General features: G+C 35.0%; 1 protein-coding gene across 1 annotated transcript; it reads right to left on the bottom strand.

Moving 5' to 3' along the window:
• Positions 1-2595: 2595 nt before the first annotated feature.
• LOC104223930 (14-3-3-like protein 16R) lies at positions 2596-4253 on the bottom strand. Its single transcript, XM_009775466.2, has 4 exons — positions 3647-4253; positions 3432-3554; positions 2980-3096; positions 2596-2886 (listed from the first exon to the last, which is right to left on the bottom strand). The coding sequence occupies exons 1-4, from the start codon at positions 4124-4126 to the stop codon at positions 2830-2832; spliced, it is 777 nt and encodes a 258-aa protein (XP_009773768.1). The 5' UTR covers positions 4127-4253; the 3' UTR covers positions 2596-2829.
• Between the last annotated feature and the right edge of the window lie 9772 nt (positions 4254-14025).

The following is a 14025-nucleotide window of genomic DNA, read 5'->3' as shown; positions in this document are numbered from 1 at the left end:
TATTATATCACTACATCCTAAACTGTTTATCGTCTTTTAAATAGTGGTGGATCTATGTATCACATTTGGGGGCTTAAGCACCCATTGATTTTGACAAAGAGTGTGTGTAGTTATATTAAAAATTTAACCAAATGGATATAACAAGGCAGCAATCACCCAGGTAATGAGAAGTTTGATGGGTGCATTGGTAAGGAAAGGTGCTGAAGTTTGGTAGGTGCTTTAGTAAGGAAAGGTCCTTTTTAATAGTAGGTATTTTCCCTATATTATTAAGATTCAAGCTTCTTTCTTTTGCCCCAATTAGGTCTATTTTTTTATTCTTTCCACTAGACATTATTTTGACACAAATTCTACTTATTTTTTCGATTTTTTGCTAATTTTTTTTTATGTTCTTTTTTTATCTAATTCAGTATAACAACAAAAGAAAAAAAATACTTAAAAAGAGACTCCAAAGTTCATCCTTTTGAAGACGAACTGGTCTCCTAGAACAGTAAATTGAAGACGAACTGCTCTCCTAGAACAGCAAATCCACCAATCTCTTTTCTCGCTAGTTGGCCTTAACCATCACAGTTTCATGACGTCTATAATATTAATATTATGAGTTTTTTCATCATGTTCAAATAATTATGCACTTATACAATGAGATATGTAGTACTTTAATCAAAAAAGTTAAGCACCCACGAATCTAAAATCCTTGATCCGTCACTGCTTTTAAATATGTCTTTTTTAATATTTGAAAAATCAGATTACAAAACTCTGGGACCTTAGAACCTCAAGCAATTTTAACGAAGCCTCATCGGTCAAAGTTCTTAAACTATACAACTTCTTCAGCGTAAAAGAAAGTTCAGATGTCACACGATTAATATTCAAGAATGACAAGCTCAACTCTCTACCAAAAAACACATAGAAAATTGTGAGGTCAACTAAACGATAGCCTTAACTTAAAAGGGAAAAGAAAAATTGATAAGAAATTAATTACTACTCTCTCCGTTCACTTTTACTTGGCACATTATAATTTTTCACGCCCCTTAAGAAATAATAAATGAAGTGCATAATTTACCATGATACTCATATAAATTGATGTATATTTTATTGGATTTGAGAAAATGATTTGAAATAAGTAACAAATATTGTGGGTATAATAAGAAAAAAAAATTGTCTTCTCTTGATATGCGTAAAGTGACAAATAAAAATAAAAATTTATTTTTATTATACATGGCAAATAAAAGTGAATGGAGTTAAAGGACTACTATATTATTCTCCCTTAGGAGGTAATTAACTTTCTTTTTTTGGGGGGTCATGAGGAGATAATTAACTACTCAGCCGCACCACCCCACTTTTCAATTTCCTTTCTACTTCAATAATTTGGTGAATCTTTGACAGCAAATAAAAATTTGCATGATAAGAATGAAAATCTACTCAGACCTACCCAACCTTTTTACAACTTCAATGGAACATGCCGCCAACCATTCAATGACCCTTTAGAAGCACCAAATGACATTAGAGTCAAATTTGTGTAATTTGTAAGTCATGCACAAGATTACATTAGAAGGCATTCAAATACTTTATGTCCCACGTGGATACAGCGTGGAAAAGGCATCCACATCACACACGACAAAATTGGAAAGCTGTTATGAGTTAGGCTGCCTAAAGCATGTTATTATCAATGATAAGCAACAAGCTCTCCTAATTGGAAAATGTCTCCAAATTGATTTCATTTATAAGCAACAACCAACAGATTTGATTGGATCAAGTACCCCAAAGGACCAAGAATTCAAACGGAAAACAGTGAAGTAACAATGTATCAATTTAATTTAACTACAGAAAAGTGCCTCAATAAAACCAACTGTAAAGTCTGAAAAGCAGAACAAAAAGTGCCTAGTGCCAACTGTACTCATCAAGAAGAAATGCTTGAGCATAGCAGTTAAAAGTAATGAATGGTAGGTACCTAACATTGTTTTCAATTTTCCAGTCAAAGTTTGAACTGGTGATGTTGGAAAGGACACAACAGACAAGAACTTTTGTAATGACTAAAGTCTAAAGGGCTTATCCAAGTTTGAGTATTTTATACTATAGCCTATTCACCAATGAGCAATATCTACAGGCTACAGCACTTGATAAGTTTCAAATTTCAAACCAAGACACCATAAGAGAATCGACAAAAAAATTTATCCAATACCAGAAAGCGTAGGTGGGCCTCCTAAATGAATAACGTGAGTGGTCACCTTGCTGGCATAATTAAAAGGGATGTACTACTAAAACTTAGTAGAACAGACTTTATGACTAAATCAAGAATGCCATAGGCAAGTCATTTCAAAAGGGACAAAGAAAGCAAGGGTTCTTGTTTATTACCCAACAACAAAGATTTAATAACCCAGAAGTAGGGTGTTTTCCACAAGGATTGTCACATAAATCTAATGCTAGATGAGTTGTCATACCTACCTAAAAATAAATGAAAGATTGAAGTTTGAGGTCAATGTTCATATGCAAGACAAGAGATGAGGTTCTCAGAAACTTCAATCTTGACCAAATGTCTAGTTTGGCACAAAGTCTTTGAATATATATCCATGTAAATGTGAAATAGAGAAACCTATCAAATTTGTGAATTGAAAAGGTAGATCAAATTCCCAATAAGTCATTCCTTTGAGAAAAAGGAAATTGTCCAAATACAAGATAAATCCACAGAGAAACAAACAAAAACAACAAATAACAAGAAACAGTTGTTTTAGGTATTACAAATCACAATATCTAGAACTAAAAGAGCTGAACTCAGACAATTGAAAAATAAAAAGTTGCAACATGGAATTTCAATCCTAAATAAATGTCACCAGTTTACTGCTGCTCATTGTCTGGTTTTGCTGCTTCTTTGATCTCATCAGTTCCATCATCCTAAACAAGATTCAGCAAGACTCGGAGATTAATAAAATGGTTCCGAGAATGGTGAAGAAACAATCTTATTAACATTAAGAAAGAAATATATACCTGCATATCTGAAGTCCATAAAGTGAGGTTATCACGAAGAAGCTGCATGATCAGAGTGCTATCCTTGTAGGACTCTTCGCCCAATGTGTCCAGCTCGGCAATTGCCTCATCAAAGGCCTTTCATATGATCAAATGAACCATAAAAATCATTTTTAAAAAGATCAACCATAAAAATGGATATCATTATATTAAACGTAACCGACCATCCCACAATGCCTAATTTATCAATTTCAACAAAACTCTATCTAATTATTTTCAATAAGGAAAACTGCATCTAATTATTCAATTAGTAATTATGGTAAATATTCATTAAGATAACTAGGTCTATTCATGTAGCAACTGATAGCTATTAGCTCTAACAATTGATTTCTACAATAATCAAAGCCATTGTAATAATAAAACGATTTAATCAAAGACAAAAAATTTTAAATGAAAGGTACTCATTTACTGACCTGTTTGGCGAGATTACAAGCACGATCAGGAGAATTCAAAATCTCGTAGTAAAATACAGAGAAATTGAGAGCAAGTCCCAATCGGATTGGATGTGTAGGAGCGAGCTCGGTATTTGCAATATCCTGAAATCACGAGATCAAAAAATGTCAATTTAACATTTTTTTCTCCAGAATTTTAATAATTTACTATCTAAAACAAAAATGATAAATCTAACCTGAGCGGATTTGTAAGCCGAGAGAGTGTTTTCGGCGGCTTCCTTTCGCTCGGCACCGGTTTTAAACTCAGCCAAATAGCGATGATAATCTCCTTTCATTTTCAAGTAAAACACCTTAGAGTCACCGGTAGCAGCGGCGCCAATGAGCTTAGAATCGAGGAGCTTGAGAATGCCGTTACAGATCGAGGTGAGTTCGGTCTCGATCTTAGATCTGTACTCCTTAATGGAGGCAACGTGATCTTCGTTGCCGCGGCTCTCCTCTTTTTGCTCAATGGAGGAGATGATACGCCACGAGGCTCGCCGTGCTCCGATTACGTTTTTGTACGCGACGGAGAGGAGGTTGCGTTCTTCGACGGTAAGTTCCTCGGCGCCGTCGGCAGCAGCGACGACTTTCTCCATGAACTCAACCATCTCCTCGTAACGCTCGGCTTGCTCGGCAAGCTTTGCCATGTACACGTTCTCCTCGCGTGGCGACGCCATTGATGTTGCTGTGAGAGAGGAAATGAGAGAGGAAATAAAGAGGAAGTTTTGTAGAGAGAGAAAATGCAGAGAAAGTAAAGAGCGGTTTTTAGGATTCTCCTCCTCTCAGTTTGATTTTTGTGCGTGCGAAGTGGGAACCGGAGAGGGCTTTCAGCTTTGTGGGCCGATTCCGGGTTCTAAGTCTGATCGGTTATTAAGTGGGCCTGATAACAATTTTACGGGGCATTTGCATCTATATCCGTTTTTTGTATCACATTTTAACTTATGTCCGCTTTGCAAAAAATATTGCAAGCGTACCCGCTTTTTCGCATAATTTCAGCACACGGGGCTGAAGTAGCAAAGGCAATCACGCAAAACTTTAGCATTCTAGTAGCCAGGCCTGAATTTCAGCTTTAGAGCTGAAGTTTTTGTGTTGTAACTGGAAACTTCAGCTCTAGAGCAGAAGTTTTGTGTCGTAACTAGGAAACTTCAGCTCTAGAGCTGAAGTTTTGTGTCGTAACTAGGAAACTTCAACTCTAGAGCTGAAGTTTTTGTGTTGTAACTGGGAAACTTCAGCTCTGGAGCTAGCTTGATATTTCTAAGCTAGTTTCAAATTGATATTTCGTTAGATAGATGCTATAACTTCGGTGATTCTCGTTGAGATTTTTAGTCATAAAGTATTTGTTCATGCTTATGAGTAATTTATCTGGTAGTAGTAGCCTGTTGCAGTTTGCTGGAAGTCATCCAACTCGTTGTTTCTCATTATCATATATCACCATTTTGTCCAGTAGAGAAATATCTGTAAATGAAAAAAACATCAGAAAGAGAAAAATTAAATGCACAAAGAACTTGGATACCAACTTTTATCAAAATCTAGCTCCCCTTTAGTATTTATGCAGATAAAGAACTGCATTTTCTCTTCACTTTGTTGATACTACTATTCCATCGTTATTTATAAATGTTAAAACACAATCTTGCTTTCTTCTGGTGAGGTACTGAAGGGGGGGAAGGGAGCTGAAGTTGTTTAAAAAGTGGATACAAGTTAAAAGTTTTTTTAAAAAATGGGTATAGATTAAATGGGGCGACCAAATAGTGCGCCCCGTGCAATTTTTACCAATTTTACTTTTAGCGAAGTTAGTTTTTTTTTTAGAAATTTTCATAAAACACTATCTTTTAGTGGTAATTAGCTATTTATAAATACCATTTGTTATATTATGGATTGTAAATACGTTTTTTGTTGTTATAAGATGTATTAGATGTATTTAAGCTACTGTATTCAAAAATAGGCGTGAATCAGGGAAGTCCAGCTAATCAGTTGTTGTATTCAAGTGTATTCGATTGTATTCATGGCGTGAAATATGGGATTACAGCTAGACATATTATTATATTCGACTGTATTCACGGCGTGAAACAGGGGATTGCACTGTTTTTAAACGGAAAGTGAATTAATTAACATAATAGACCCCTAATATAACTCAACAAACTCAATTATAACACACAAAATTTGTATTTTCAGTTATGAAAAAGATTCTTAACCGAAAAATACTCCAAGAACATAGCAATTTTTAGAAAAATTATATAATACATCTTAATACATAAATTATATTAATTAAAAAATATATATGAATACATTCATGGCATATAGCGAGACAGTGAATACAATGAAATACATAAAATACAGCAGGATACATTGAAATACAATGGGAAAAAAAGACAGCGAATACAATGAAATACAGCGAGATACATTGAATTACAATGAAAAAAAAGATAATGAATACATAAAAATATAGCGTAAAAACCAAGAACCAACAACTCTTAAAACCATAAACCCAGCAGATCTTCGTCCCTCATATTTTCTTCCTCTGGCTCAAAATTCACTGTCTCCAAGTTTTAATTTTAATATAATTGATCATGTACAATAATCTCTTCTAGGAGAACCTCCAAGTGGAAAAGGGATTTCTCGGTGACTTATCTTTACTAGGAGTAGTAGGATTGAAAGGTGGTGCTGCATGATTAAGATTGCCAATTTCTCTAACATTCTGTACAGATCCTTGCCCAGAATTTCCTTCTACCAAATACAGTTGATTGTTCTCAATGGCTTCACTATTTTCTACCTCCAGTATTGCAAATTGGGTTGGCTGCTTGAACCTGTTGAGGAGCCACAGAAGTCTGCTTCTCAACAGGAATTATTTCTTGCCCAGTTTTGGCTCATATGGCTCGAAATCTATTGTGTCCTCTCTCTTTTTCTCTCTATTTCTGTGTTTTGGACCTCCCTTCACATATGTTGAAGATTTGAAGGGTTGTCTGAAAGCGCAGGAGGGAGTAGAGAGCGTGGGTTTTTTGACTAATGGTAGGTGATATGGATGAGAGAATTTTGAGATTGAGCATCGTCGTTTTAGGGAATGGGAAAGAGAATGACATGTATCAAAGTAGAGAGAGAAAGAAAATAGTGTAACTAAATAGCGTATTTAGTGGCTTAGGGGTAGGAGGAAACCAAAATTAGATATTTTGCTATAAACATTAAAAGGTATCTATAGAATATAATTTTTTAAAATGATATTTATTTAAAATAAATAAGGTGTTAACCTTTGCTATAGGAAATAAAAATTCATATATTTAACTGATCGATCAAAAATAATTATACTATTTTCTAGCCAAATATACAAAAAATATATGTTAATATACATATATTATATATTAATATACGAAATATATATAATTTACTGGCTATAACTTTTAAGAGCATCAGTAAAACTGTATAATGTATTTTTCCCTTTTACACTCTGGACGAAACTGGTCCAATAAAACGCAGCAACTCCTTGAACTTTTCAAACTACTTTTTCCCTTTAATAATTTCTTCTTCCACATATTCGCTATTACTTTCTCTTTTTTCTTTTTAGGGTTTAACAATCAGGAGATTATAAGGCCAGCTTTTGCCGGTAAAATTATTATTTGCATTCCTAATACTTATTCCGTACCAATTTACGTGAACATGTTTGACTGGGCACGAAGTTTAAAATAAATGAAGCCTTTTGAAATTTGTGGTCCTAAACAAGTCAAAAAGAGGCCAGAGTATTTGTGTGATTATAAAATCTTCTCATTAAGGGTAGAATTGTAAGTTTAAGGTAAATTGTTTCCAAATTTAGAAAGAGATCATTCTTTTTGGAACGGATAAAAAAGAAAATAGGTTCACATAAATTGGAACGGCGAGAGTATATTTTTTAAAAATATTTTTTAGGCTATTCACATAAATTTGCAATAATAGCCTATATTTTGCATTCTTATTGCAACTGACATTTCATTTTGGGTCAAAATAATATTTTACCATAGTCTCCTATTATTGTTTAAAGTATTAATTTGCAGAAGTGGCTATTATATATTTATTTAGGTATATTATTAAATTATTTTTCTTTTAATTTCTATTTTTAAAAACTGACCAAATTTTTTGATCAATTTTCAAATCAAACCAGCCCAATACACTAACCCAATAACCCCGACCGCGACCCATTTAACTAACTCGACCCAACACCCCTTTAAAATCCTGGTCGTTGATCTCTAAAATCAGCGGCCCACATTTAATCCCCCCTTTTAAACCACCCAACCCTAAACCCTAATCTCATTCCCTCTAAACCCGCTGCCCTAAAACTCTCCCCCTCTTTGAAGAACCCTAATTGTCGTCTCTCTAAACCTCTCTACTAATCCCTCTTCTAATGGGATTTACCTCTTATTTACTTACCATATTTGTGTGTTTTCGCTACTGGTTGATTCTCTATGGTATCACCTAGTACTTACCTAAACATGGCAAGTACTACCTCTCTGATTCTGTCCGAATGAGTCATATTTCTTGAATCTGGATCGTATTTCGTCTACACGCGTTTGATCCTACACAGTAAACCCGCCGCCCTAAAACTCTCCCCCTCTCTGAAGAACCCTAATCGCTGCCTCTCTAAACCCTTCTCATAATCCCTCTTCTAATGGGATTTTTCTCTTATTTACTTACCATATTTATGTATTTCCGCTATTGGTTGATTCTCCATGGTATCACCTAGTACTTGCCTAAATATGACAAGTACTACCTTTCTGATTCTGTCCGAATGAGTCCTATTTCTTGAATCTGGACCGTACTTCATCTACACGCGTTCGATTCTACATTGTGTGAGTTCGATTTTGTTTGGATTCTGCTGATTGACACTTTCCCTAAAAAAATAGGATTTACAAATTTTCTCTCTTAAATTGATTTCAAATCGAATTGCATAATTCTTTTCCTTGTTTGTTGTTTAAATTATTTTGTTTCCTCGTATGTTTGCTCGATTTTTGGCTACTATATAACCCCCCTCGTTTTCCTTTTTGGGACAGACTTTGAAATCAATTTTTTACTAAAAATTTGGGGGTTTTGCTACTCTCTTGATTGTTATTCTGTACTGGCCGGCTGAAAGCCAAGGCCATTAGTATCTTGGTACCTGTTTTTGGTGCGAGCATTGCCCTGAGTTCATCGAAGCTCTTGGGAACTTTGACACATTAAGGATTCTAGGTTTTTCTATGGGAATTTATTCTTTACTGTTTTTCGCTTAACTAGTGAGTCACTATACTTTGCAATTTCATTCCTGGATATCTATGGTTTGCGTATATTTTCACTCCTGCAATTGGTCAACTCAGTATGATTTCTGGATTGGCAAAACCACGTGCTACTCGATACATAATATCTATATCAAGTGCTAATTAAGATGATCAAGGAAGTCCATTTATATATACCATAAAGTAAATTTACAGTTTCTAGACCAAATAGAAAATTAGCGAGAAAGATGAGTTTTGTTTTGGAAATCATTTTAGTGGAGAAAATAATATTTTTGAATAAAATTCAACATCAAATAGCTATTGCATTTAATATAGAATTTATTAAATTAAAACATAACAACAATTTTTTTTTAAGTAAAATAAAAGAAAACCTCGGGCAAGTGAAGATGATTAAGCTAGGGAAGCAATTGAAATAAAATACAATGATCATTAGAAATAGTAGATACTAAATATACAACAAGTTATAACTTAAAGTAACACAAGGAAGCATGATATTAATTCTTTTATTTTAAATCACTATATTACTAACAGCTAAGCAGGGCAGGAGGTAATGATTGAATGTAGTAAATTCACTTTGAAAATCAATTCACCAGAATAATAGTTTTAGGAAAAGAGCTCAGGAAATGACGGCAAGACAGTAAGTCAATGACAATAACTCGATCCTTAGAACACAGTGAAAACCAGAAATACAGATTATCAGAGTCTCATACGAAGGAATTGAAGCCAATACAGTAAAACAGAAGATACCAAAATATAAGATAGCAATAACAATAAATTATATATATATATATATATATATATATATGTTGCGGTGCGCAACCCGATCCCACCATATATGAATATCAATATCATAATTCACCCTTATTCCTCCTCAATATATCACCCTTATTCCTCCTGTTGTGGCGTGCAACCCGATCCCATCGTACAATATCAATATCATAACAATAAACCTAATATATTGCGGCGCAATCCGATCCCACCATATAATATCAATATCATAATTCACCATTATTCCTCCTCAATATATCACCCTTATTCCTCCTGTTGCAGCTTGCAACCCGATCCCACCGTACAATAGCAATATCATAACAATAAAAAAATATATATATTACGGTGCGCAACCCGATACCACAACATAATATCAATATCATAATTCACCCTTATTCCTCCTCAATATATCACCCTTATTCCTCATGTTGCGGTGTGCAACCCGATCCTACCGTACAATAACTTAAATCAACAACAACATTTTAATAACCAAATTTACCAGAATCTCTACAATCAAGGGTATGAGTACACGACAATAAGAGAACCACGTAAAATCAAAGGAATACAATGACCTTTACAAAATAACAAGACAGGTAAGGCACACGATACCTGCGCAGGCAATCACAACAATTTGGACATGTAGCATATATGCACAAAGTCATAGAGGAACTCACAATTAAGAAGTAATAAAACAACAAGGAAGACAATAACTTCAACTAAGTCAAATAAGGCTAAACAATGATCAAGTGGTAAATAAGTGCTAACAACATCATATAGAATATGTAAGTGTAGCCTAACAATAAGATACCACATATTATGACAATTTGATTAAAGGCATGGAAAAAGACTAGACAATCCAACCGGTCAACACCACATATAAATTGTGTACATACTCGTCACCTTGCGTACACTGCTTTCACATATCAAGATAGCACAATTCACTCAGTTCCTAAGAGGTGGTTTCCTCCCCATAAGGTTAGACAAGGTACTTACTTCAATTCGGCCAACTCAATACTCAATTTAGCTTTTTCTTTACCAATTCACCATTGCTCAGCCCAATCTATCCAAAGAAGACTTAAATACATCAAATAATGCAAGAGAAAACAATTTCAATTAACAAAGCTATGATCCTTAGACAATTTGCAAAAAGTCAACTCCCCGGGCCCGTACCTCGAAACCCGACAAAATTTACAAAACCTGAACACCCATTCAATTACGAGTCCAACCATACTAGTTTCACTCAAATCCGACTCCAAATCAATATTCAAAATTCAAAAATTCACTTTATAAAAATTTAGACAAAACCCTCAAATTTCACTTTGAAATCATCATTCAAATGCCTAAAAGGAAGGTGAATTTATGAAATATAACCAAAATCGAGTATATAACACTTTTTCCAATCCATATAGTGAAAATCACCTCCAAAAATTATCTAAATCTGAGTTCCCCAACTCAAAATATGACCAAATGAACAAACTTTCGATATTAAGTATTTTTGCCCGGTTGTTCTGCCTTGTTTTATATGCCAAACAATCTCAAAACTCGCTTTTGATGTTACCAATGGATTCCTTGTGAAATTTCAGCCAAGTTAGGTTTTTTAATCACTCCATTTGACCTTATAATGAAAGAGATATATTGATTTTAATATTTGGAAATAATGCAGACTTTTAAATACGAAGTCAGTGGGAATTTCATAATTAATCTAAAAAAATCTGGCCGCCCAATTCTTAGTAAATTGACCATAAAATCCTTGTACGATGTCCAAATTTGACGATTCTTTTTGCCATGGCTCCTTAATTACAATACGGATCTAATGCTTCAATCAAAACAGAAATCGGATCTCATTTGTTTAATGTGATACCATTTATGCTTGAAAAAACAATGTTGAAACATAAGAAAACCGAGCGCAACACAACTCAAACCTATCCGAACTCACCCAAGCCCCTAAGGACCTCGTATGAACATAAAAACAAGTCCCACAACGAAATACAGACCTACTCGAGGCCTTAAATCACGCACAACAATATCGAAACGACGAAAAACACCTCAAATCAAACTTAATGAACTTTCGAACTTTCAACTTCCAAAGACTCACGGCGAAACATATTAAATCAACTTGGAATGAACTCAAATTTTGCACACAAGTCCTAATACATCATATAGAGCTACTTGTGTCCCCAAACTCTCGAGAGAAGTGCAAGTTCTCAAAACGACCGGTCGGATAGTTACAGTTTAAATCCTAGCCAATATTCAATTTATGGTTGAAACAACTTGACTAACTATAAAGAAATTCACTATATATGTTAGCACTCGCAAATTGTATTGGATAATACTGCTAGCATGAGTTTGCATTGTAAATGGAGAATGGGATTGAAATGCGCACATCTTTTTGCAATTCGATATAGAATAAATGAATAATCCAATATATGTCATTAATTAGTTTAAGTTGATTTTGAAATTAAATTGGTATACGATAAGCAATTTAGTGGTGTTTTTTATTTGCAGAATTATGCTATTGTTAATAAAGGTTAATTTATGAAATTGGTTGAATCTAAAATAGTAACATTGTCACGATCTAATTCTCAAACCCGGTCGTGATGGCGCCTCTCGTGAAGACAAGACCAGCTTGATCAAAATAGAACATTTCTTTTAAATAGTTAAATATCATAAACAGTTCTAAACATGATATAATCACCATAATTTGCGGAAAATAACGATGACAATAGAAGAAACCATCCCGACACAGCCCAAACCGGGGTGTCACAAGTCACGAGCATCTATTAGAGTATAAATACGACTACACCGTCTGAATTATACAAAATAGGACTGATAAACAAAAGGAAGAAATGCGGTGCCGCGAACGCTGGCGGTCACCTTGCTAAACTTCGATAACTTAGCCTCCTATCGGCTCAAAACCCGCTACCGGGGTGTATAAATACCTGCATCTGCACACAAGGTGCAGGGAGTAAAGTGAGTATTCTAACTCAGTGAGTAATAAAGGTAAATAACAACTGAGCAGTAAGAAATCACATAAAGCAACCAACATGCTGTAGAGAGGCAGTGAAAAACCCTTTGAGAAAAATAGTGAAGCTGTGAAATCTTTAGAATTATCTTAGCTCAGTTTAAAACTCTTTTGAAAATGACTTTCTCAATAGTTACGCAAATGAATGCAAAACAAATAGTGCAGATAAGCACGGAAATTCGCCCTTCGGGCACAACACTCAATTAACAGATAATATCAGGCAATAAGATAGATATCACATGAAGTAGCACAACAACAGATAATGGCAGACAAATGAAATAAAGTAAACACATATAATAGTACCAGAACCGCTGCAGTGTGCAGCCCGATCCATATATCGCTGCGGCGTACAGCCCGATCCATTTATCGTCGACGGCGCTCACTGGGGGTGTGCAGACTCCGGGAGGGGCCCCTTACGGCCCAAGCGCAATATCAAGCCATCTCGTGGAATCAAATCTAGGTCCTCGGCTTTATATAAATCAATATCTCACTGTTGCGGTGTGCAGCCTGTCACACCTCCTTTTTCGCTCGCGCCGCCTCAAAAGGGCACGAAAGGGAGTTTTTTTCAATTAAAGGACAATCGAAATAGGATTTATTTATTTATTTCAGAGTCGCCACTTGAGAGATTTATGGTGTCCCAAGTCACCGGTTGAATCCCGAATCGAGGAAAATATTGACTCTGTTTAACAATCTGCGCGCCAGAAATCCGGATAAGGAATTCTGTTAACTCAGGAGAAGGTGTTAGGCATTTTCGAGTTCCGTGGTTCTAGCACGGTCACTCAACTGTCATATTCAGCTTGATTATCTGATATAATACATGTTGAACATATGTGCGAATTTTAACTTTTAACCGCTTTTATCATTATTATTATTTTAACAGAGAATTGCAACATCGTGAAAATATATCTCGAACCATGTCACATCAATGTACCCGTGGTTATCGACATATTTCGACTCTGTTGAGATTTGGATTTGGGTCACATAAATGTGCACCCTAGTTTAAGAAAATAAATTATTAAAGGCCCGCCTAAAGTGACTAGCGTATCATTATTTTGGGTAAGGCCGTGAAATTTGCTAAACGACCGATCCCGAAGTCTATACAATTATTAACCATTTATTGAGGGCCCCACAACTTGTGCATTTTATTGGGTGAGGCTCATCTCATTTATTTTAAAAGGATAATCCTAAAGTGCCTACATTTTTTCTATTAAATTTGTCTCTAAAAAAATGAAAGAGAAAAGGTCCTAATTTATTTACATGCTTACGAGTTGTTATAGTCGGGTTCCGAACGCAATTTGTTAAATCAGAATGTAAGCACAATATGGACAGCCCATTGGCCAGCGTGGACCCAGGCCCAACGTGTATGGCACAAAACTGGACCTGGGCCATCTCATTCACATGTTACTACCTAGTTACATTATACTAGGCATGCTCACAGTTTGTCAAATTAAAAAAAAAAATTGGCAATCTAATTTTAATCCTAAACAATTTACATGCTGAAATTAACCAATAGTATCTAGCTAAACAATATTCCTACAAGTTCCGAAGCGGTCTA

Source organism: Nicotiana sylvestris, chromosome 5 (assembly GCF_000393655.2).
Source record: "Nicotiana sylvestris chromosome 5, ASM39365v2, whole genome shotgun sequence".
NCBI lineage: Eukaryota > Viridiplantae > Streptophyta > Magnoliopsida > Solanales > Solanaceae > Nicotiana > Nicotiana sylvestris.
The sequence above is the reverse complement of the archived record's forward strand: the minus strand, read 5'-3'. Positions and strand labels throughout refer to the sequence as shown.

Bases quoted from the DNA above. Each gene is read 5' to 3' on its own strand.
- LOC104223930 (XM_009775466.2), bottom strand. From the start codon at position 4,126: ATGGCGTCGCCACGCGAGGAGAACGTGTACATGGCAAAGCTTGCCGAG. The intron at 3,555-3,646 runs GTTAGATTTATC...TCGTGATTTCAG, and splicing joins CGGCTTACAAATCCGCTCAG to GATATTGCAAATACCGAGCT. The intron at 2,887-2,979 runs GTATATATTTCT...AATCTTGTTTAG, and splicing joins TATGGACTTCAGATATGCAG to GATGATGGAACTGATGAGAT.